Below are 26,235 nucleotides of genomic sequence, written 5' to 3'. Positions count from 1 at the left end.
AGTAATCTCATCCTGCTGTTAATACTGGTTTGAGAAGCCACAGACTTGTCACTTAATATGGCATTTGGTCCTTGGAGCATAAGAGCAAAGAGAGATCTAGGAAGTCCTAATAAGCGTTTCCTATTACCTTCTCCTGTTTAAAATAAAAAAGTTTCTTCCTGGCTGTTTAGCAAATTGAGTGGAGTAGAGAAGTTTTTCACATGGTATATTGTATCCCAACACTGCCGAGTTTTCTGGAACCCACTTAGATTACCTTTCTTTTCTCTGTCTTCACACATAGTAACCATAGTAACCCCCTTCCTTGCTCATGCTTTCTTAGGCCTTAATAATCGCTTAACAGGTGGTGGTTTTCATCCCTGGTTTGTGGTCTGCAATTCTGATGCCAGTTTCTGTTCACTTCAAGTTTATTAAAACTCTTCTTCCCATTACCAAAGGTGAACTCATACTAAACCTTTTCAGAGATGCAGCTTTATGTAACTGTCATTGTTGTATGGTGTCTGAGATAATAGGCAAACAAACAAAAACCCCTTTGGTGATTGGAAAATAATAAAATAAGATTTAAGTGCAGCTGCAGATGTTACAATTTATGGCAATGAAAGTATATTTTTGTCTTATTTAAACATAATAGAGATTATACAATTCTCTTTTTCTGTCCTGCTTTGACTCTCAGTGGAAAAAGATTGCTCATCATGCACTTTACTTCTGGGTAGTGTTTTTTTTTTTTTTTTTTTTTTTTTAAGATTTTATTTATTTATTCATGAGACACACAGAGAGAGGCAGAGGGACAAGCAGGCTCCCTAAGGGCAGCCTGATGCAGGACTCGATCTTAGGACCCTGGGATCACAATGGAGCCAAAGGGAGACGCTCAACAACTGAGCCACCCAGGTGTCCCAATAGTGTTCTTCAGTATGAACTAGGAATTGCATGTTCTGGGACTTTTTTTTTTTTTTTTTACCAAGCATCATAAACATTCATAACTTCAGGGCATTGTTTGTAACAAAATTTACTGTTTGGATTGTTTAAAGACCTTTTTTAAGTGTTATTACTGTTTTTTGCTTCTAGAACTTTGGGTAATTGTTATCTTGTCTTAGACAATCTCTTTAGCTTTAGCTTCAACTAATATAAATATATCTGCCAGTTATGTTTGCTGAAGCTTTTTGTTCATAGCATAACGGGATGTCTTTTTTTTTTTTTAAAGACTTTATTCATGAGAGAGACACAGAGAGAGAGGCAGAGACATAGGCAGAGGGAGAAGCAGGCTCCTTGAGGGGAGCCTGATGTGGGACTCAATCCCAGGACCGTGGGATCACGCCCTGAGCCAAAGGCAGACACTCAACCACTGAGCCACCCAGGCATCCCAATGGGAAATCTTTAATGTAGAATAACTTCACCAATATTTCAAAACTGATTTTTTTAAAGGATTTATTTATTTATTCATGAGAGAGAGCGAGAGAGGCAGAGACACAGGCAGAGAGAGAAGCAGGCTCCATGCAGGGAGCTGAACGTGGGACTTGATCCCGGGACTCCAGGATCACGCCCTGGGCCAAAGGCAGGCGCCAAACCACTGAGCCACCCAGGGATCCCTCAAAACTGATTTTTTAAGAAGAGACTTGAGTATATCACTACTACTTTCCATGTTTTAATGATAACCAAAAATATATTTTTTAATGTAAGTATTTATAATTAGTTGATATGATCTGTGTGGCAAAACATTTGAATTGTTAAGTTTTTGAATCACTGTCTTCATGTGATCTGTTTTATTAATTCTTCATTGAAAAGTACTTTATCCCTTGACAACATTTCAAAAAGCAATTAAATACATAGATTTTAAAAGATTTTTAAAATTTGAGAGAGAGAGAGAGAGAACATGAGAGGAGGGACAGAGGGAGAGGGTCAAGCAGACTCCCTGCTGAGCAGGGAGCCAGAAGCTGGAGCCCTGTCTCAGGACCCTGAGATCATGACTTGAGCCGAACAAAGTCAGACAATTAGCTGACGGAACTATCCAGGCACCCAAGATTTTGCAAGATTTCTAAAATACATTTTAAGTATCAATCATACTTCATTTTAAGATATTTTGGGAGTTTGAAAAGATCTATTTTTTTTGTTATCCTAAGTATCTTTATAGATTGTTGAAAGTTTTACTGCTGCAAATTCTGGTTTAGTCAGAGTTCATAAAGGACACATTGAAAAAAATAATTGGTTTATTAGCAGAAAACTTTATTCTCTAAAAAGTGGCACTGGCCTTTTCCTCTTTTAAATATGTCAAATCCATTTTTACTCAAGGACCTTTGCATTCTTCTCTTTTTGAAATGTTCTGCTCACGGTCTTTTCATAGATACATGGTCTTTCAAATTTCACCTTTTCAGATAAGATGTACCCCTGCCATCTAGTCTGAAGGATTCTTTCCTGTCATCTATCCTACACCCCATTTTATTTTCTTAACAGTGTTTATCATTACTGGAGCCATCTTATTTATTTCTTTATTTGTCTGCCTCTGCATCTCCATGAGAATGGGACAACAGCTGTCTTGTTTACTGCTGCGTATATCATGCCTAGAATAATTCCTAGATACTCTTTAAATATCTGTTAAATCAGTTAAAAAAGGAAAACCAAATAATTTCCATGCGTGTTGTCTCTATGTAATAATTGTATTCAAACAAAAATTAGAAATATTTGATCAACTGTATTTGCAAACCGCACCAAATAGTGCCTTTTTCCCCAGTCATTTAAAATTATTGTAAGTTATTTATTGTTGTTTAAATGAATACACTGAATACATCTGCAAAGTTGAAATTATACTAGTTAACATGAATTGACTATAGTAAAAATGCAGATGGGACAAATGACCTTTCACTCAAGAGACAGTTGAGAATTCCTGCTCACAGCAACTGTGTAGTGGGGTGTAATTAACCTTGACTCTAGTCTGGGATGGCTGACTTGCTTATGCCCTTTCTGTCAATTAGGGATCTATAAAAGTATGTCATAAATTGATATCACTCAAGGATGCTTCCCTAGAATATGTCTTAAAGTCAGTGTGTGTGTGTGTGTTTTAAATCATACTTCATTTTAGGATATTTTGTAGTTCAGACTACAAAGAAAATATGTACAGTTGGGACGCCTGGGGGTCAGCAGTTGAGCATCTGCCTTCAGCCCAGGGCCTGATCCTGGAGACTCAGGATCAAGTCCTGCATCAGGCTCCCTGCATGAAGCCTGCTCTTCTCCCTCTTCCTGTGTCTCTGCCTCTCTCTGCCCCCCCTCCCCCCCATCTCTCATGAATAAATAAATAAAATCTTAAAAAGAAAATATGTACAGTCAAATGAAACATTGTGATAAAATAATGTACTTTGGAATCTGATCACTTCTTTAAATTCCTAGTTGGCTTAGTCCTTTGATGTAAGAACTGATTCTAGATTTTAAAAATGACTAGATTTTCAAGAATGCTAAGGTACTGAGCTGAAAAATGGAAGACATGGTACCTACTTTTTACTGCATTGTCATTTTACTAAAATTATTTTGGGTGCTTTTCAGACGCTTTTCCCCTTCACCCTTTCTTTTAGGAAAGGCTTTGTCTTATGGAATGAACGTGAATGCCTTTTATTTTTCTTACCCGGGTAGATGTTCTCTCCTGTTTACCTACTGTAGCTCCTGAGTATTGGTGTTCCATCGCTTACTTTGAAATGGATGTTCAAGTAGGAGAGACATTTAAGGTTCCTTCAAGCTGCCCTATTGTTACTGTTGATGGATATGTGGACCCTTCTGGAGGAGATCGCTTTTGCTTGGGTCAACTCTCCAATGTTCATAGGACAGAAGCCATTGAGCGAGCAAGGTATTGTCGGTTGTATAGTTGTTATTTAAAACTTGAACATAGTACATTGTCATTTATTCTAAGTGACATTTTTCGATGTAGATTTATAAGATTTTGAATATAGGTAAGAGTATAAAGGTCATTTTGAAAATTCAGAATTTGTAAGCACTGTATTGTAATTATAGATGTTTGTTATTTCAAATATAAAAATTGTCTTTTGTTTAGGTTAGTGATGTTTCTTTGTTTTGAATAATAAATTGGATCTTTGGTATCCAGTTTGAAAATGAATTTGTATTTCCTCAGATCATATGTTCTACAGATCTGTTGAGGAAATAATATAAAATGATGTTTCTGCAAGTATTATTTATAATGTTGGAAAAATGATAATAAAAGAGAAGGGGTTAAGCAAATTTTGATGAACTTTCATTTTATGTATCATTAAAATGTTAATTAAATATTTATATAGCAAATGTAAATGCTTAAGATGAAATATTATGGAAAAATATAAATAGTTTTAGGTACTATATGATCTCAGCTCTTTAAGGAATTGTGTGTGTGCATGACTACGTAATCATGGCTCTGTCACTAGCTATGTGACTTTGGCAAATTGCTTATTCTCTAAGCCAGTAATGTCTGATGGAATTTTCTGTGATGAAGGAAATAGTTCATATTTGTGCTGTTCACTGCAGTAGCCACTACCTACATTAAAGTATGGCTGTTGAGCACTTAAAATATGACTCACGTGATTAACTGAATTTTGTAATTAATTTAAATGGTCACATGTAGGTAGTAGCTGTTGATTTGGACAGTGTAGCTAAAAGCTTTTATAAGCCTTAGTTTCATCTTTTATAAAATGGAAATAATAGTATTTACCTTACTGAATTATGAAGGTTAAGTGAGAATTTGTACATAGTAAGTATGCTCATCATTATTATATATGAATAAGATATTTAAAAAGAAGGAAGTATACAGAAATGTTAACGATGGCTGTCTTTCAGTTACGATGCTATATAACATCTTTTATTTAAAAGAATTTTTTTAACATTGAGTGTGCTGTCCAATCTGGACTAAAACTTATTTTTAAATAGGTATCAAAACAAAGTATAATTCCCTTTTCCTTCCTCAGGTTGCACATAGGCAAAGGTGTGCAGTTGGAATGTAAAGGTGAAGGTGATGTTTGGGTCAGGTGCCTTAGTGACCATGCAGTGTTTGTGCAGAGTTACTACTTAGACAGAGAAGCTGGTCGTGCACCTGGAGATGCTGTTCATAAGATCTACCCAAGTGCATACATAAAGGTTAGTTGCAGTTTTACTCCAACATTTTAGACTTGGGTCTATTTGTTGTTTAAAGAATTGAGATGGAGGTGGGGAGAGAAGAAAAAATGTCTTTTTATGAATTAAATAATCAGAAATTATGTTTGTGAATAAAACACATTTCTTGGGGCATTTATTGACAGGATTGGCTATATCTGGTTTTATGGTTGCATTCATGCCCTCTTGCATTAAAAAATCTGTTAAGTGTTTTAGAGTAATACACAGGCTCTTGAAATGAGCGAAATCGCCAATCTCCAATCCGCAATAGGTAAAAATCAGACTCCAGAAATTTGTCTTAGCCAGTCTTCAGGATTGTATGGAGGGGAATTCTAAAATAAATAGCTTTTCAGATTAAGAACCTGAGAAGTGAAAAATTCTTCAATACCAGGTTTTTAAGTATTATTTTGTATATTAAATGAGTTTTATTTATTATATCATTTTGCATATTAAGTCTGAGGTGTTTATCATTGTTGAATCGATTCCCATTTTGGTTTATAACAAACTGGTTTTGAAAGAAAGATAGTTGGAATTAAAAAGCCTAAATATATTTTTAATTTCAGATTTTTTACAGTCATTCTAAGCATCTTCATTTTAGCCATTGTAGATTTGTAGAATTACTGTAACTCATCATTTACTCCCAAGAAATTGCTTAGCATACAAATAATATAGTCAAATAGCATATGCAGCAGTGGAATTGTTTGAATGCCTCACAACAACAAACCCAATATCTCATTTTCAGTTACTATAGTTCAGTTAAAAGATATAGGGATCTTTTTTTAAACGAAATTTTCAAATATATCAGTAGAGAAAATAAGCCCTCAGGTACTCGTCATCCAGCTTCAATAGTCATCAGCATTTTATCAATCTGTACTGTGTTTATCACTGCACTTATTTCTCCAGTTATTTAAAGCCAATTCCAAATATCATATTAGTTCACTCATAAAATACTTTTGTGTGAATTGCTAATTAGTAAATATTTCTAAGAGACATAATCACAATGCTGTTTATCATACCTAACAAAATTAACGGTATTAACAAGAATTAATGGTAATTCCATTTTGAAAGTCTTGACAATAGAGAATCTTTATAGTTTTGAACTGTTAAACACTGGAACAGAATAGAACAATAAAATATTAAAATATATTTATTGATAGGATATTTATGATGTGGAAATGTTGATTATCAATATATAGAATGTGGTCTTATTTTTGTAAAAGAAATAATATCAAGGATATTTTGTATTCTAGAATCATGTGCACAAATGTCTTACCAGGAATTGTCTCTGGAAAGTAGAATTATCTTCATTTGCATTTTCAAATTTTTCCACAAGGAATTTTAGTTATTTGTGCTTTATTTTTATTTTTAAGTGGTGTTGGATGTCTTCGTATGCTTTGCAATCTGTTTTATGTTGGTTGGCAAATTTGTCTTGAGAGAATTAATTCATTTTATTTTTTATTTTTTTCCTCCCTGTTATTGCTTCTCCCTATAGGGCAGTTTTGCCTTAGTCTGGCACCCTGGGATCAACATCTCAGAACCAATTCTTATATTTAGGAGGTAGAGGAATTTTGTCCCATGAGGAAATTGAGTTCCAATCCCCAGGTATGCTCAGGGCCTAATTCCTATTGCATAGGTTTCTGATGCTTATCTCTGCCATGGGCAAGAATTTTATTCCTAGGTGCATTTCCGAGTTAGCTGTCAAAGTTAATTAACCAGCACTTAATTCATGGGCAGGTGCCCAGTTGTAGCCCTCAGAGAGCCTGGCTATTGTGTCTTTCCATATTACTGTAAGAAGTTGAATAACTAACCTTTACACCTTTTTTTAGTCTTGGTACCCCAAGTACCTTCTGTCTTTAGTTCCTGCTGTCCACTGTAGATTTCGTTTATCCATCATCAGTTGATGGACACATGGATTGCTTCCACTTTTTGGCTATTAATAATACTGCTCTGAACATTTGTTTTTAGGTAGATATTTGCTTTCATTTTCTTGGATATATACCTAGGAGTGGAATTGCTGGATCATAAGGTTGATTCTGTGTTCAGCATTTTGATGGACTGCCAGACTGGTTTCCTAAGTGGCTATGTCATCTTACGTTTCCACTAGCAATGTGTATATGAGAGTTTCAGTTTCTCTGTATTCTCATCAACACTTGTTATTGTCTGTCTTTTTTGTTTTAGCCATCTTAGTGGGTGTGAAGTGGCATCTCATTGTGGTTTTAATTTGCCCTAATGGCTAAAAATATTGAACATCTTTTCATGGTTTATTGGCCATCTGTGTATCTTCTCTGGAAGTATTTATTCAGATCTTTTGACCATTTTTAGATTGTGTTCTTTGTCACTTTTATTACTGAGTTGTAAGAGTTCTTTATATATTTTGAGCATCAGTCCCTTATCAGATACATGATTTGTGCATATTTTCTTTCATTCTTTGGCTTGTCCTTCACTTCACTTTCTTGATGATATGATTTGCACCATGAAAATTTTTAATTTTGATGTAGTCCAACTTATTTATTCTTTGGTTGCTTTTGCTTTTAGTGTCTTATCTAAGAAGCCATTGCCTAATCCAAGGTCATGAAGATTCACTCCTATATTTTCTTCTAAGTGTTTTTAGTTTTAGCTCTGTGATTTATGTCTATGCTCTGTTTTGAGTTAATTTGTGTGTATGGTGTAAGGAAGGGATCCAGCTTTGTTCCTTTGGGAATATCCAGTTGTTCTGGCAACCATTTGTGGAAAAGACTGTTCTTTCCCTTATGAATTATCTTGACACCTTTGTTGAAATTCAGTTGACCTTGAATGTAAAAGTTTACTTCTGTGCAATCAATTCTATTTCATTGATTGTATATATGTCTATCCTTATGACAGTACTACTCTGACTAGATTACTATAGCTTTGTGGTAAGGTTTGAAATTGGGAAGTATGAGTTTTCCAACTTTTGTCCTTTCTCAGGATTGTTTTGGCTATTGACTGTTCTTTGTATTTCCATGTGAATTTTATGATTGACTTGAAGGATATATACTTGTAATAGTTTTTCTGTCCTTTGTGCTTCTAGCAGAGAGAGAAGCTGTTCATGCATACCTACTCATCCACCTTAACTTGAAAAATCTCTGGATTACTTGTGTGATTTGCAGTGAATGGACAGAGAACTACTGTGTTGATTATATATACTATGTGTGTCAGATGGAAGTTATGAATTTATTTAATGTAGGGTCATATTTAAAACATTTGAGCTTAAAAATGTGCGATCTTGTATAATTAAGTAATTTCTACAATTTTCAAATAAATGTACCATCTGTATTTTGATACATATGGCTCTTGAAAAACCCCTGAGGTACGAGACATACCATCACTTGATAAAACACGGTCATGGATAGATTTTTATAGTACCCACAGGCTTTTGCCATGAATAATAAATAACCTATCTTGTGGGACATTTTAGTAGGGTAAAAAACATCCCATTTTTGTCATATTGTTTAAGATATAAAAAGAATTATTTCTGTTTATCAAGCATATTATTATTCTTTAGAAGAATCTTACTAGCCAGAAAGAAAGAGATGCAAGTATACACTAAGTCTAACCATTGGCATTTTCTTCATTTGCAAATTTTTTTAGGCAGTAGTAACTAAAGGATCTGTATATTGCTGTTTAAATTGTCATATTCCCACCAAAGATGATATTACTGGGGTGAATTATATGCAGATAACATGAACCTCTCGAAGGAGTGCCCAAGAAGCTAGAACTAAATTGTGGCCAGATTTTTTTCCCTCTAAGTTATTGAATTCTTTCCACCTTCATCTTTCATGACACCGTAGTCCTCTTACATTCATGAAAATCTGATGTAATGAAATGGCATTTTACAAGCTTTAAATGAAGCAAATGTTTGAATTCTAAGTGGCCTTGCTGTTTTGCTTTCAAAAGTAAAATCTGTTTTGTTTTGTGGTGCTTACTAATGGTTAGTAAGGTTTTTTTTTTAAACAATTTTATTGAGATATAATTCACATACCACTTAATCCACCCATTTAAATTGTATGATTAAGTGATTTTTAAAATATATTCACATAGTTATGCAACCATCATCACAGTCAATTTTTCAACATTTTATCACTCTAGAGAGAAACCTTATACCGTTTAGCTATCGTTCCTCAACCCCTCATTTCCCTCAGCACTAGGTAACCACTCTAATTTTTCTCTCTACAGATTTGCCTATTCAGAACATTCTGTATAAATGAATTCATATAGTGTGGTCTTCTGTGACTTCTTTCATTAGGCATAGTGTTTTCAAGCTTCATCCATATAGCATATAGCTATATTTCATTCTTTTTATGGCTGAATAATATTCCATATACCACATCTTGTCTGTTTTCCGTTCATCAGTTGATAGATATCTGAGATTCCACTCTTTGGCTATATTATGAATAATACTACTACTATGAACATGGGTGTGTACGAGTTTTTATATGATTTTATGTCTTCATTTCTCTTGGGCATATACCTAGGAGTGGAATTGCTAGATTATAAGGTAACTGTAGCATTTTGAGGGACAGCCAAACTGTTTTCCAAAGTGGCTTAACCACTTTACATTCTGATCAGCATTGTGGGAAGGTTTCAATTTCTCTACAGTCTTAGCACTTGTTATTTGTCTTTTTGATATTAGCCTTCCTAGTGGGTATGAGGTTATTATCTCATTGTGTTGGTTTTTTATTTGCATTTCTCTGATACTGTTGAGTTAGGTTTGTTTTTGAACACGTATGCATTAGGGGATACTTCTAAACCACAGGTAGGCTAGGTTGAAGATTATTATAATCCCAACTTAAATTGATTCCCAATTACCATATATTGTGATTCTTATCTCCAGGTCCGGTAACTTAGCAAATTTTTAACGCAGTCTTATGTCCAAATGCCCAGTATACCAACACAGATACCTGTTTCTCTCTCTGGGTTACTATTTCCTGGTGTTAATTTAAACTAAGAGTAATGTAATTAAGCCTTATATATAAAAAATGCCAAAACTTTGACTCCTGGTTGACAGACAGTATCCTGAAGATGTTGATGTTGAGCTTTATAAGACACTCACCTGTGTTAAGTAAAAAGTTTGCAATAAACTTCTATGAGAGTAACCATAGGAAACATGCTAAAATAAGTGAAAATGATTTTTTAGATCAGAAGTGGTGATGAAAAATGTCTTTTGGATCTGAGCCCAAAAGGATATTTAAATCCTTGGTTCCTTTGAATTGTCTTTACTAACAACTCAGTCAGATTCTGAAAGGAAGGTGATTGCATTTCAGTGATAGCCTTCATCTTGCCATGCAGTATAACAGATATCTATTACAGTTTAATGGGTCAGATATAGTATGTAGTAGAGAAGTGACCCAGGTTTCATCTAGCAGTATAGTCAGTAATTATAAATTTTCTGGTTTGAGTGCTTTAATTACATAAATAATCCACTGTGGAGGGATTTGTTGAGGTGCTTAATGAATCATTTCTATATCTGCAGATAAAAGTCATAATATTTTAAAATTTCATTTTTGTGGCTACTTATAATAATGTGTGGCTGCTGTTAGCATAGATGTAGGCTAAGATGATCGTAATTGTGATTGTTTACAGCATATTGTAAGGAACCTATGTGTGAAGATCTATCTATTGGTTATTTTTAATGATTCATGGTGAGGAGTGGGGTATGTTGAGAGCATATTTGAACCGGAAGAATTTGTAAGCAAATTATAGTCCTTGTTCCCAAATAGTAATTTATAAGCAAATTATAGTCCTTGTTCCCAAATAGTAAGATTATATAGGGACCATACTTGGTTAGTGAGGATTAATGCAACTTTTAAAAGTGGTTGTAAAGACCTAAATGTAAAACACAAAAGTCCTAGAAGAGATCATTGGGTAGGGCAGTGACTTTAGGTACCATACCAAAGGTCCTGTCCATGAAAAACAGTTGATAGGCTGCACTTCATTAAAATTAAAAACTGTAAAAGGCTGTCAAGAAAATAAGACCGTAAGTCACAGACTAGGAGAAAACACTTGCAAAAGACACATCTGATAAAGGATTGTTATCTAAAATATAGGAAACTTTTAAAACTCAGCAATAAGAAAACAATCTGATTTTTAAAAAGTGCAAAAGACCTGAGTAGATATCTCATTGAGAAGATATACAGATGGCAAGTAAGGGTAAAAAAGATGTTCAACATCATATGTTATAAGGGGATTGCAAATTAAGATGACATGCCATTATATACCGAGAAGAATGGCCAAAATCTTAAACACTGACAGCCCAAATTCTGGTGAGGATGTGGAGCAACAGGAATTTGTGTTTATTGTTGGTAGGGATGTATAATAGTACAGACAGTTGGTAGTTTCTGACATAGCTAAACATTTTTACCATATCATCCAACAATTGCACTCCTTGGTATTTACTCAAATAAATTAAAAACATGTCCACACAGAAACCTGCACAGGAATATTTATAGCAACTTTAATTGCCAATAATTACCAAAACTTGGGAGCAGCCAAGATGTTCTTCAGCAGGTGACTGGATAAACTGTGGTACATCAACACAATGGAATATATAGTTCAGCACCAAGAAGATATGAGCCATCAAGCCATGAAAAGACATACAAGAACCTTATATGCATATTACTAAGTAAAAGAAGCCAATTTGAAGCGCTACATACTGTATGCTTCCATTTCCATGACATTCTGGGAAAGACAAAACTGTGAAGACAGTAAGATCATCACTGGTTTCCAGGGATAAGTGAGCAGGGAAGGATAAATAGGCAGAGCACAGAAGATTTTTAGGGCATTGACACTACTGTCTATGGTACTACAGTGTTGGATATATGTACAAAATCACAAGTGAAACCTAATGTAAACTACGACCTTGGGTGATGATGTGTCACTGTAGGTTCATCCATTATAACAAATGTACCACTTGTGCTGGGGGACGTTGTACTTGAGTGGGGATAGAGAACACTCTTAACTTTCTGCTCAGTTTTAGCATGAATCTGAAACTACTCTAAAATATAAAGTTCATTAATTTCCTTCTTTTAAAAAAAGTGGCTGTAAAGCTATTTGGCTTTTCAAATATTTGAGTTCCTGCTTAGTGCTATGCTGGGTAATGCCTTCTGAGAGGTCATGGCTCAGTGAAAAAATTTAGAATCTAATGGATTCCTAGGAAATCTTGAAAAAAAATAGTGGTTCCTAGGGATCCCTGGGTGGCGCAGCTGTGTAGCACCTGCCTTTGGCCCAGGGCGTGATCCTGGAGACCCAGGATCGAATCCCACGTCAGGCTCCCAGTACTTGGAGCCTGCTTCTCCCTCTGCCTGTGTCTCTGCCTCTCTCTCTCTCTCTCTCTCTCTGTGTGTGACTATCATAAATTAAAAATAAATAAATAAAAATTTTAAAAAAATAGTGGTTCCTGTTGTGGGCCTTGTGAGGTTTCTGATGTTCAGACCTGACTCTGTCATGATTTCTATCCTGCAGTCTTTTAGAACTAATAGTTTGGCCGAGTGTAATACTTACCTATGTATTTGACAAATTCATATCTCTTCAGAGAATGAGATAGTCTAAGCTTTGTTCTTCATTGATGCTAGAAGATTGCTGTTGAATAGAGAAATAAGTAAATAGGAATATGATTTGCAACTTACAGAGGTTTGCTTTGTTTATTGTTGTTGTGTGTTCTTACTTTTTAATACCATATGCCATGATTAAAGACCATCAGAATTTCTTTTATAAGGCTTCTAAGAATTAGTGGTTTGGGTTCCAAACTTGTTTATCTGATAAAGTTGTATGTTATGCATTCTTTTTTTTTTTTTTTTTGCCAAGGATAATTATGCTTGCTCATATTTAGGTTTTGTGCATATTAGGAGGATATTTTAAATTTTTAATTTACTTTCTAAATAAGGAATATAGTCTCATGGTTCAGAAATTAAAATAATATAAAAAGTTTGCATTGAGAATAGCCTGTTTCTATTCTTTGTCTTCCTTTCTTATAACTTCTGTAGATGACCACTCTGCTTGTTGATCTTTCAGTGCTTTTTTAAAAAGATTTATTTATTTATTTTTTGAGACAGAGGGAGAGAGAATCTCAAGCAGACTCCTTACTGAGCCTGATGCAGGGCTCAATCTCAGCACCCTGAGATCGTGACCTGAGCAGAAAGCAAGAGTCGGATGTTGAACCGACTGAGCCACCCAGGCACCTCTATTTCTTAAGTATTCTTGGTCCTAGATACCATTTTATTTTGCTCCTGTGTATATCTCTAAAAAATATAGATGCTTTCTTAAATCATGGAAGTGCCATTTATTACACTCCTCCAAATAGCTAGAATGGTAAAGAAGTTGGCTATGGGACCAAGACCATCTTTTCAGCCTAAAGCGTGCTCTCAGCAATTTGGTTATAAAAGGCTGGGGGTTTATTTCATGCAGGTGGTCGTTTATCGCAGGGACCATAACTGACCCCTGCTGAACTAGATACACACCATGGAGGTGCACGGCAGCCAGAACTCTTGCTGAGCTCCAGTACCCTTCTCTCACCACTAGTTATAGTCAACATAAAAACTTAGATTTTTAAATTCTTTTTTTTCTGAGAGCTAAATGGAGGTATGAGTTTTAAACAAACTGTGCATCGGTTTTTGATGTGTGGTGGAATCTTTTCAGATGGACTCCTAGCATTGAACTCACACTGTTTATTTAAAGGTCTTTGACTTGCGTCAGTGTCACCGGCAGATGCAGCAGCAGGCGGCCACCGCACAGGCTGCAGCCGCCGCCCAGGCAGCAGCCGTGGCGGGAAACATCCCTGGCCCCGGATCAGTAGGTGGCATAGCTCCAGCTATCAGTAAGTATGCTTTTGGTTTTTTTTTTGTTTTGAAATGTAATAGTTGGCATTTTATCTGGATTCATTCAGTTGATTAGCTACTTTAGGCAATAATAGAAAACTAAATTTTTTTTTTCCTGGGATAATATCATTTTTGAATTTTAAAAAACTGTTCTTCTGTAATAGTTGCGCTTTGTCTAGGACCCGGTTTTCATTCGTTTTATATCAAAAAGGGAATATGGGATAAAGGAGAAAAAGGGGGTTATTGTTAGATTATATTGATCAATCTCCCATGGTTTTTTGTTGTTGTTGTTGATGCTTTTAATTCATGCCTCACCAGCAAGGGTGGGTTGTAATCACTGACGTGCTTGGCTTTGTTGTAGAAGGAAAGCATATTTCAATTTCCGAATTAGGTACTTCTCCAAGTTTTTTTTTTTTTTTTTTAAGTATGCTAAGCATGGAGAGAAAACTAAGTGAGGGTGGTATTTTGATAACTTGTAGACTTTTTTTTAATTTTAGGGTAAAATTGAACTGTGTGCCAGGTTTCACACTGATGGGGAATTTTTTACTGCAGAGTTAAACTCCTGACTATAGACTTTTATGATGGAAACACGTGGCACCCATCTTCCACGTCTGAAGGCATAACTAGTGATTCATTCAACCCCTGTTCTTAACCTCTTCAGTGTGGTAAGCAAATCACACTGGCTAAGAAAACTGCAGTGGCCCTGCAGGTTTCTCTACAGCACATGCAGACTCCTCCCATTAGATTCACTGTGATACTGATGAATGGAGATTGACTATATGACTGTATGTTCTGACTGGAAAATTAGCTGCAGAATCTGCCTTGTGACTTATGTTCAGGAGTTTACAGTGTAGAGATAGATAAGACATACTCATTTAGAGAGTTTGACTTTTTAAAAAAAATTTGAGCATCTAAACCACTAATTTGCTAGTTTTGATGTTACAAACGAGCTTTCACTAAAGAATCCAAAACTGCTATGAAATTTCTCATTCTTACCTACTGCTCCCCCCCCCATTGAGTAATTGCACGGTGTCTCTGTGACATTGTGACCTTGAGAGACATCATCTGGGTCGTCCAAGGAGTCTTAGCGGAACCAGGACCATCAGCTTCTCACTGTTAGTCACGTCTGTCTTTGACCTAGGCTGCTTAGACAGACAGTAAGGTTCTTAGAACCAGCCTGTGGACATGTGCTACCTCGTAAAAACAAGTTGTTTTTTTTACCCTTCACCTCTACTTCTAAAGAGAGAAATAGGTGGGGTGTTGGTGGATTGTGGTAACTTACTTTACGATGGCCGGTAGCTAGAAGACTCGTGTGGAATGTGAATCGTGTTAACCAAAGGTTTTCAGACCCTGTTGATACAGTGTAGAGCTACACTTACTTCTTGGCACTTTGACAGGGAAGTTATATGCTGGGGAGCATGGAGTAAAGAAAGCTGGTCACTTAATAAGGTGTAGGGAGGATGGAAGATGCCAGCTTGTCCCTCTGACATCTTCCACATCTTTTCCATTAGGTTTGTCAGCAGCTGCTGGCATTGGTGTCGATGACCTTCGCCGCTTGTGCATACTCAGGATGAGTTTCGTGAAAGGCTGGGGACCGGATTACCCAAGACAGAGCATCAAAGAAACGCCTTGCTGGATTGAGATTCACTTACACCGGGCCCTCCAGCTCTTAGATGAAGTGCTTCACACCATGCCTATTGCTGACCCACAGCCTTTAGACTGAGGTCTTTCCCTGTTGGGCCCCTTACCATGGTCAGGATGGTGGACTATAAAATACAATCCTGTTTATAATCTGAAGATATATTTCACTTTTGTTCTGCTTTATCTTTTCATAAAGGGTTGAAAAGTGTGTTTGCTGCCTTGCTCCTAGCAGACAGAAACTGGATTAAAACAAATTTTTTTTTCCTATTTAGAACTTTTCAGGCATGGCTCAGAGCTTAAAGAAAAGGAAAAACACATAAAATCCTCACCAGTTATGTATGAAGGAATCATTCCAGTGCTGGAAAATTTAGCCCTTTAAAATGTCTTAGAGCCTTTTATATGCAGAACATTGATACGTGTGTTATTCAACAGAATCAGTTCAATATTGCCGATTTTAAAGGAGAGAAGTTCTCAAAGTTAATTCACCTATGTTATTTTGTGTGCAAGTTGTTATTGTTGAACATACTTTACTCCAAAATGTTGTGCCATGTGGGTGAGTTAATTTTACCGAGAGCAACTTCCCTCTGTGTTTAAAAAATAAGATAGTAATGTATTATAACCTTTTATCCAAAATATTTTTTTGCAAGTTAAACTAGTGAAGACGATTTCAATTCAGATAGCCTTGCAACTTCAATTTTATTTTTGCCAAAGGCAAAACACTAATCTGTGTGTATATTGAGAATTCCTTACAATTACCCACAAAGAAATACCGTTTAAAATTACATGTGTTATCCCTGTTGGATAACTATTTTATCAAGAAATAATTCTTTTGCCCTGTTATACAGTAGATGTATTCTATATTTCTAGGCACAGGGTTGGTCACTAAGATGCCTAGAAGAGAAATTTCTTTCCTTCATGAATTCATAAGGAAAGGTTTTGTATTTTTAAAAACACTAAAAGCAGTGTCACTCCACCTAATATCTCACTGTTCTGCAAAAATGGCAATGCTTAAACTAAGTGAGTATTTTGGAAACTGCTAAATTCTATGTTAAATACTGTGCAGAATAATGGAAACATTACAGTTCATAATAGGTAGTTTGGATATTTTTGTACTTGATTTGATGTGTGACTTTTTTTTCGTATACTGTTTAAATCATGTATGTTATGACATTGTTTAAAATTCAGTTTTTGTATCTTGGGGCAAGACTGCAAACTTTTTTATACCTTTTGGTTATTCTAAGCCCTTTGCCATCAATGATCATATCAATTGGCAGTGACTTTGTATAGAGAATTTAAGTAGAAAAGTTGCAAATGTATTGACTGTACCACAGACACAATATGTATGCTTTTTACTTAGATGGTAGCATAAATAAAACCAAATCTCAACATACAAAGTTGAATTCTAGGTTTGATTTTTAAGTTTTGTTTTCTTTTGCACTTTTGAGTTCAACCTCAGAAGCAAGACACCTTCTACTAAATGACAGGCAGCAGCCAGACTATCGGGCAGCTTTGGTTTCCCTCACACTCTGCCAGGACTTCCCCACGGACATTATGTATCAAGTGTAGAGTTGGTTGGGATTTTTTTTTGTTCAGCTTTTATTTTGCTGTAGCAAAATAGGCCTGATTGTCTACAGGATAAATAGTGTGAAGTAAAACCAAGGGTCATCTTTTAGATGCTTTCACTTTTTGCTTGGAGGCCTTCTTAACTGTAATAAGATTCTTTAAGGTGTGTTACAAGTTTGAGATTTGAGAAGCACTATGCTTAGTAGTCCTCCTTCTGTCGACTTAAATGGATAAGTCATCTGCGTCCTTGGTCGGAAGGTCTTCTGTGTAAGACCGTTCCAGAAACCACTGGCTTTGCTTATCGCTGTGATGTAAACACAGATCTTGATCCAAGCTGTATGTCTTCTGTTTTAAAATAACTTCTCTACTGGCTCATTTGAATTCTTGAGTACTTAGTGGTACTTTTGTTAAAGGCCTCATTTTAATCTGTAAAAGTTTGGTGATTTAAGTTTTATTGGCAGGTTTGTTTTTTTTTTTTTTTGAAAAGATATCTTCATTCTCTAGAAATTGCTGACTTTAGGTCTGTTTTACTGTGAATGAAGAATAGGAGTGCAGGGAGAGATTTTTTAAAATTCAGATTATTTGATTAGGATCATTAGCGTGCTAGGATATCATCTGTTGCCTCCTTTTCTCCTTTAAGGAAGGTTTTCATGTTTAATCATCTGGGAAAGTATGTGGGAAATATTTACTAAGAAGTCTGTCTTTGAAGCCAAACCACCCGTCTTGGTTTCTTTCTGCTAAGAGCCATAATGTTACTACCAGTACGTAGGAGTACTTCTAGTTCTTAATCGCTTTATATTTGTACCTAGAATCAGTCACATGCTTTTGAGAACACGCCTAGTATGTCAATGATCGGTTATTCTGAGACCTTAGTTGTTAAACAGTATTCCCATTTCTTAGAGGTAGTCATCTTTGATGAGTAAAACTCAAGAATCACTAGGTTTAAAATTTCATGGCTACTTTAGGGTAGGATGGTTTCTGTAGTTCTCAGAATCTGATTATTATGAGGATATGGTTCCGGATAGATTTTCTCTAGCTATTTCCTATCTCAAAATGTTGAATTTCATTGAAAGCTGAGTGAGAGTTGAACCAAGTACCTTTATAATCCAGTATGAGGCCATTCCACTTTGGTCCAGTGCCTTTCTGTGCGTTATCAAAGGGAATCCTTAATGGTGTTGCCTTTATTTTCCAGGGAGTAGATTCTTTTGTGGGATATAGCCTGTCTCATTTTTTATAGTATGCTACCCCTGGTGTACAAAGATAACGATAATAAATCACTGCCATATAACCTTGTTTTTCTAGAAGCACGGCTCATTTGTATCGACCTACTCTCCTGCGATCACCACCGTAGGTTAACAGGCTGGGTGGTCTAGCTTAGGGATTACCACACTCGAATTATCCAGGTAAACTGAACACATATTAGCTGTGTTGTATTTCAAAGTTGAAAATCCATTTTTGTGGGGAGGGGTGTGGCGTGAAGGGGGGATATTTGTAATAGAAATTTTGAAGGCAAAATCAAATGCTCTGTCTTCCGATGATAGACATCTTACCTAGTTAAAAGTTCACTGCAGTCGTCTTCTTACTATGCCCATCTGGAGAAGGGAAATCTTAGATTTTCCCATGGTGCTCCTTACGCATCTATGGAGGTGAAATATTTCTATTCCTGCTTTGGTGGTGACCGGTTAATAGTCACTCGATAGCTATTATGCAGAATTAGATTAGTTCACATCTTTTTTAGAGCCTTTTGGAAAAAGCAGTTCTCTTCTGACTAGGGCAGGATCATTTTTGTTGATAGTGTTCTATGGTTTGCTCCCTTCATCGTTAAGTCATTTTACTGGCATTTTGTTTAACAATAGCAGATTGGGAAGATGAATTTTAGGTTGTTGAGGTAAATGAGTATATGAAAGCAATTAACCTGCAAAATCACCTAACGGCTATGTAGTAGATGGGGCTGGGCTAAGACTAGCAGGTAATAACATGAAGAAATTCTCTCTCTCTCTCTCTTTCTTTCTTTCTTTCTTTCTTTCTCGTTCGTTTCAGCTTTCAAAGCTCTTTATTATACTGTTTCTCCCTTGATCTCTACAGTAACCATGTGAGAAGGGGTTAGAGGAAAGGAAATGCTTTTTTTTTTTTTTTTTTTTTCTTTCTAAAGGCAGACCTCCTCTTGTCACAGTCGCAGATAGCGGTCTGTAAATAGTTGCCTAAACTCTTCTTTGCAAAGGTCATAGAAGACAGGCTCTGAGAATCTTCTGCGCAAGCCTCTCTATTGTTTTCTGACAACGAGGTTCTCTCTCCTGAGATGTATCAGGATTAGTGATACCCTATACCCTAATGTATAGGGTTAGTGGCCACATTCATAGAAGCATCCTCGGCTCGGCCTCGTCCCCAGCACTTGTCCCAGTGCTGCCGGGTTGTCTGTCTTGTTTATCTGCTGTCACTGTGGGATGGAATTTTCTGCATTATCCAGACTTGCCTTATTTAAGCCTTAAACCCTTTTTTATTTTAGCCATTTTTTTGGGGGGTGGAGTTATTTAATATGTATATCAGAGAACATTCTAGGCATGATGTTCCTTTTGTGCCTAGCTGTCTTTGTAGATGCCCGGAGCTGCTAAGGTTTTTGCCTTGATAAACCAGATGGTTGTAGACTGCTATGGTTCTGAATGTTTACTTTTTTTTTTTTTTTTTTTTTAACACACATACCCTCCAGTATTGTCCCCTTCTGACAGACCACTTTGTGTGTGCCTCCCCTTAGGAGTTTCTTCTTTTCCTTTGTGATTCATTTTTCCGACTTCTTGGGCAAGAAAACCAGATAACCAGACTTACTAGAACTACCTTTGAAACATGAGGACAGACTGGGATGGGTCCCAAGAAACTTCCCTGTCAAGCATTGAAGAGGCCTTCAGTGCTTTGGTGTCTGACATCGGTTTGACTGCTTAAAGTGTTTGCTGGTTCTTGGCTGAGTTCCAGGTAGTCAAGGTAGGGAGAAGTGGGTCATATTCATATTTTCCCCCTTTGAAAGATTTTGAAACGTTTTGTTGCTTCCACCTCAATGCTGTTCATACAAAAACTGGGGTCACAGGACTCACTAAATCAGCATCAGTCATCAGAGGCAGTTCCATTGCCTAGAGAATACCAGCAACAACAAAAACGACAACAACACAATATGCTTGGGGAACGAGAGGGTCATTTTTGTTTGTTTGGGTGTCCCCTTCTGCGCCCTATCTTCTGACTTTCCTCCTCTACAGATATTTTTGACCTATAGGTGCCTTTATGAGAATTGAGGGTCTGAGATCCTGCCCCAAGGAGTCGCTAAAGTCATTGCTGATGTTTTCAGGGATTTTAACATCAGACTTGAATGAATGAACTGTTTTCCTCCCTCCCTCCCCACCGCTCTCTCCTCCTTCCTGTCTCTCTCTCTTTCTCCCCCATAGGAAGGATTGAGGTGAAGACAATCATTTCTCTCTCTGGACGTGGATCGTTTTCTCAGTAGATCTCAGAGCCCATGTTGTTGTTCATCCTGAAACTGGTGGCTCTGGGCGGGCACCAGGCACGCCCTGCCTGGCTTGCCCTCTGCCACTCATCTGATGTGTGACCTCGGGCAGGTCATCTACCTTCCCAGGCCTCAGTTGCCTCATCTGTAAAATGAGGGAGTTGGACTAGATGTGTTCTTCCGGTCTGAAATCCAAGTGACCTTGCCTACCTTGCAGCAGGCTCTGACTTCCTCCTTCCTTTTGCTCTGCTGTTTGAGGGGGCTTTGTACTTATTTCCATGTCATTCAAATGAGATTAGGCTTGATTTTTTATTACTATTCTCCTATGGACAAGAAGTTACATAATATGTCCTTAAGACTTAAATTTAACCAAAGGCCTAGCATCACCTTGGGGGCTGCAATAAATACTTAAAAAAAAAAAAAAATTGAGAGCAGGGGAAACACCTTCATTCTATTTTCCCATCATCTCTAGCGAAGGTTTCGTGAGACTCTCTGAGTCCTGGCATTCCAGCTTTGGGCTGGTATGTGTGCCCCGCCATCCTCTTCAGTGCTGTGTGCTGGTAATTGGTTTTCCAGCTAAAATGAATGGAAAAGTTAACTGTAAATGCCTAATGATATTAGAGGTCATTACTTCTGGTCTTTGGTTTCTTATCTCTTTTATGTTCAAAACAGGGAAACTCCTCTGAACCGCATTGTAACTGTACAATGGTTCATATAATAGAATTAAAAAAAAAAAAAAAACCACCAGTGGATGATCGTTCACTTTATTCTTGGCTCTTTTTAGGTCCATATTGATTAGACTTTTGGATGGAGCGTTCCTTTCACAGTACTTTTCCAGCCTATTCTTGGAGAAGTATAATTAATGAAGTTGGCTTTTTCAAGGACCTTGAGAGCCTGCCTTGGGAGTGGGTCAAGGGGTCGGGGGTTGGGGAGTCCTGGTAGAGGCCAGCTCTGTGATAGCTGGAGAGGAGGGAGTGAAACCAACTGCTGTTGCCATGGCTGCTTGTCATTGATAGAAGGACTCACGGGCTTGGATTGGTTAGAAGGCTAAACGGAGTCAAGAAACTTCCTCCAGGTATGGGGTTCTGGTCAGTGCCTTGGACATGTGACTTAAGGGGATAGCATGAATGCCTGTAGATCATGGAAATCGGGTGGACTGCAGAACCATTTGGAGGAAGTGGCTGGGGGTTGGGGATCGATTTGGTGGTGGTATTTTACCAACTCTGGTCTCTTCCCCTGAAATCAGAGTAATGCAGCTATGCCAAAACCCAGAGAAGAGCCACACTTAGCTTCTGCTTTTGGGAAAACTGGTCAGCTAAAGCCCCGGTAGTTCCTTTGCGGCTTTCTGTATACTTTTGCCTGGTTGAAGTCTGTGGCTGAAAAATAGTTGAACCTTTCCTGAGAACTCTGTAACAAAGTATGTTTTTGATTAAAAGAGAAAGCCAATTAAATCATTATGTGCTCATTCTTTTTCTTAAGCTCGTGGATGTCTTGAATCTGGAAAGAGTTCCTAATCACTGGGAGAATTCTCAAACTTGAGGACGACCGTTTCCTTCACTGCTTTGTGACCACTGAAATGGAATATACAGCATTTCAGATATGACCGTGCAAGAAGAGTCCCCATTCTTTTCCCATTTCTAAAAGGAGACAGGGTGGAGAGATGGTGGTTGGAGAAGAGGAGGATGCTAGGGGATGATGAGAACCAAGATGCTTAAAGGAGAGGCAGACACTGGAAATCGGAGGCCATGTCATTGCCCACCTAAGAATTAAGGAAAGCTATTAGCTCCCTAGTTCCCTCTTCTCTAAAAAGGGAAGCAAGGGGGGTGGGGGGCGGGAGGGGGATGAGATCAGGTAAGATGACTCTATGGCAATGACTTATGAATTGCATGACCAAATCAGTATTTTCTTTCTGATCTTGCTGACCTGAGTTCCAGAGATATTTATTAGGCTGAGAGACTTGTTCTCACCTCACCTAAAGTTTATGGTATTTTATTTTAAAAGGTTAGAACTCAAAGGGGGTAGTAGATTGACATTCTTTGGGAAAAAATAAAAACTTTTTTTGTGAAGCACTTAAGGATAAAGGGCAGTTGTATGTATTCATCTCTGCCCTTTGCTCTTGAATCCTAATTCTTTCTGCTTTATTCCATGCCCTGCCTCATCAAAAGTCCCACAAATGGTAACCTCAAAACCCCAAATCCCCTTCAAACCCTTTCTTCCCCCATCAACGTGCTTTTCCTTCACCCCTTTCTGTTCTAAAAGAGGAATTATTTTTGGTTCTCTGCCATACTTTGGGGATGGCACCCACTTCTATATTTTGATGTTCTGTTGAACTACCACTTGGTCTCAGACAGATAGAATAGATTCAGAAGACCAGAGAATTTTATCTCCAACAGATACACCCTGAAAGAATGGCTAAAGGAAGTTCTCTAAAAAGAAAGGAAATGATAAAAGAGGAGAAATGGAAACTTTGGGGGAAAAAAAAAAACACATGGTAAGCATAAATACAAAAACAGTAGGCTTTCCTTTTCATCTTGAGTTTTCTAAATTTATATTTGCTGAAGCAAAAATTATAACACTGCCTATGCCTAAGGTAATTCTAAATGTATATAGCAGGAATATTTGAAACTACTGACAAGGCTGTATAAAGAGACATTCAGAAATACTAAAGATAAAATGCAATTATAAAAAAAGCTCAAGTATCTTACAATAGGCAGAAAAAAAAGCAGAAAGTTAAAATGGCAGACTAAGCTTTAACATACCAATAATTACATTAAATATAAATGGTCTAAATATGCTAATTAAAAGACACTTATTGGCAAATTGGAATAAGAAACATGATCCAAGGGCGCTTGGGTGGCTCAGTCAGTTAAGCGTCTGCGTTCAGCTCAGGTCATCATCTCCAGGTCCTGGGATCAGCTGGGAGTCAGGCTTCCTGCTCAGCAGGGAGTCTGCATCTCTCTCTGTCTCTGTCTCTCTCTCTCTCTCTCTCTCCTCCTCTGCCCCTCCCACCACTTGTTGTCTCTCAAAAAAAAAAAAAAAAAAATTTAAAAACACTATCCAACTCTATAGTGTCCACAGGGAACACACTTCAAGTAGAATGATATTGGGACCCCCGAGTGGCTCAGCGGTTGGGCACCTGCCTTCGGTTCAGGTCTGATCCCGGGATGGGATGCGGGATCCAGTCCCATATCAGGCTCCCTATCTGGAGCCTGCTTCTCCCTCTGCCTGTGTCTCTGCCTCTCTGTCTGTCTCTCTCATGAATAAATAAATATCACACACACAAAAAAAAGTACAATGATATAGGCAAGCTGAAAGAAAAAGTATGGAAAATATATATCAGATAAAAATCAAAGAAGAGCAGTAGTGGCTATGTTAATACCAGATAAAAGATTTCGGAACCAAAACAGAACAAAAAGCGGAGACAGGGACATTATAATGGTAAAGAGGCTAATCCATCAAGAAGATCTAGTAATCCTTACTGTGTGTACACCAAATCTCACAGAGCTGTAAAATAGTAAAAAAATGATAGAACTGGATGGAAAAATGAACATCCACACTGTAGTTGGAAACTTCAACATCCTATTTATTTATTTATTTATTTATTTGATTTATTTAAAGATTTTTTATTTTTATTTAAGATTTTATTTATGAGAGACAGAGAGGCAGAGACACATTTCTCTCATAAATCATCAAAATAAAGAAGTCACCCAACACCACCACCAAAATGCATATGCTTGTCAAGTACAAACATATCATATTTCAAGATAAACTATGTCCTAGATAGGCCCAAAACAACAAAATTTAAAAAATTGAACTGACCACAATGGAATCAAACTAAGAATGAATAATAGAGAACAGGGGATCCCTGGGTGACTCAGTGGTTTAGCGTCTGCCTTTGGTTCAGGGCATGATCCTGGGGTCCTAGGATCGAGTCCCACATCGGGCTCCTTGCATGAGGCCTGCTTCTCCCCCTGCCTGTGTCTCTGCCTCTCTGTGTGTCTCTCATTAGTAAATAAATAAAATCTTTAAAAATAATAATAGAGAACAGGAAAATCTCCACATAGAAACAAGAAGCAACGTACTTCCAAAAACAATCCATGGATCAAAGAAGTGTCAAGGGAAATTAAAAAAAAAAAAAAAAGACCAACCTGCAACACACTGAGCTGAATGAAAAGTGAAAATTAAAGATACAAATATTTGCGAGATACAGCTAATGCAATAGTGAAAGGGAAATTTGTGGCATTAAGTGCCCTACTAGAGGAGAGAAAAAATCTCAAACCCAGGCTTTGACTTCAAACAGCTAGAAAAACCGAAAACAAGCAAGTAAGCAGAAGGAGGAAATTAAAGAGCAGAAATCAATATAGTTGAAACAAAAGCAATAGAGAATACCAGTGAAACAGAGTTGGTTCTTTGGAAAGATTAGTAAAATCAACAAACCTCTAGCAAGACTGACCAAAGAGAAGATACAAATTACCAGTGTGGGGAATAAAGCAGGATATCACTTCCAGACTCTGGAGACATCAAAAGATAAAAGAGGGGGGAAAAAACCCCAACAACTTTAAGCACAAATGTCTCAACTTCCATGATTTGACATCTAATTTTCAACAATTTGTTGAAAAGCAAACTTTTACAACTCACCCAATATGAAATGAATCATTTGAATAGCTCTATAGCTATTAAGGAAACAATTCATAATTATAAATTCTCCCAAAAGAGGGGCACCTGGCTGCCTCAGTTGGAAAAACATGTGACTCTTGATCTCAGGATTGTGAGTTCGAGCCCCACATTGGGTGTAGAGATCACTAAAAAAAATAAACTTAAAAAAAATTAAAAAATAAACTCCCAGAAATGAAATCTCCAGTCCCAGATGGTTTCACTGGAGAGTCTACCAAACAAAAGAATTACAATAATCATAATGATATTTTATGGTAATGCCAACCACGCAGTCTTCCAGAAAATGGAAGTGAAGGGAACACTTCATGAAGCTAGTATTCTGCTACAAAACCAGAGACAATGCAAGAAATTTCACCCGTGAATATGCGTGCAAAGAGGTCCTGAACAAAAGTTTAGCAAATAGAATTCAGCAACATGTAAAACACACAGTGGTGGCGGGGGCCTGAGGAGGGGATAGCTGGAGGCGAGCGGCTGTGAACGTGCGAGGGCAGCGCATCTGGACTGTCCCTGGGGGTGTCTTGGTGCGGACTGCACGAGGCGTGGCCCTGGGCAGGATCTCTTATGCTGCACGGGACCCCACGTGATGGCCTCGGAGTAAGCAGCTCAACTTCGGGAAGTCACTGCTGAGCGTTCAACTCCAGGCTTGGGCTTTGGGCCCCGAATGGCCCCGCGGTCACAGCGGTCACACGGGAGCAGAGGCAGGGGAGCCTGAGCAGCAGGATGGCTCCTGGACGCTGCGAAGTCCCCCTGCGCAGCCTCCCCCAGGGCCTCTTTCAACTGCCCCTCCTCTGAGGCTTCATACTCTCCTGCCCCCGAGAACAGCTGCTCGGAAGGCGGATCTCCGTGTTCCATGCTGTTACCACAGTAAAAGTAAAAAAAAAAATTGGGGGGGGGGGATGCCTGGGTGACTCCATTCGTCCT

The 26,235-nt window shown here is 37.5% G+C and overlaps 1 protein-coding gene across 7 annotated transcripts in view; it reads left to right on the top strand.

Moving 5' to 3' along the window:
- SMAD4 (SMAD family member 4) overlaps window positions 1–22,091 on the top strand; it is a 93,314-nt gene extending 71,223 nt beyond the window's left edge. For 4 of the 7 annotated variants that reach the window (XM_049112691.1, XM_049112705.1, XM_035705117.2 and 1 more), the window contains 4 exons: window positions 3,643–3,826; window positions 4,932–5,100; window positions 13,807–13,945; window positions 15,458–22,091. In XM_049112691.1, coding sequence (XP_048968648.1) covers window positions 3,643–3,826; window positions 4,932–5,100; window positions 13,807–13,945; window positions 15,458–15,669 — 704 coding nt within the window. In that variant the 3' untranslated portion in view covers window positions 15,670–22,091. Of the gene's footprint in view, window positions 1–3,642; window positions 3,827–4,931; window positions 5,101–6,607; window positions 6,692–13,806; window positions 13,946–14,443; window positions 14,612–15,457 lie in introns of those variants that run through there. The other 3 variants (XM_049112693.1, XM_049112698.1, XM_049112710.1) reach the window with 3 other exon arrangements.
- The last annotated feature ends 4,144 nt before the right edge of the window (window positions 22,092–26,235 follow it).

Source organism: Canis lupus, chromosome 1, assembly GCF_003254725.2.
Source record: "Canis lupus dingo isolate Sandy chromosome 1, ASM325472v2, whole genome shotgun sequence".
Lineage (NCBI taxonomy): Eukaryota > Metazoa > Chordata > Mammalia > Carnivora > Canidae > Canis > Canis lupus.
The sequence above is the reverse complement of the archived record's forward strand: the minus strand, read 5'-3'. Positions and strand labels throughout refer to the sequence as shown.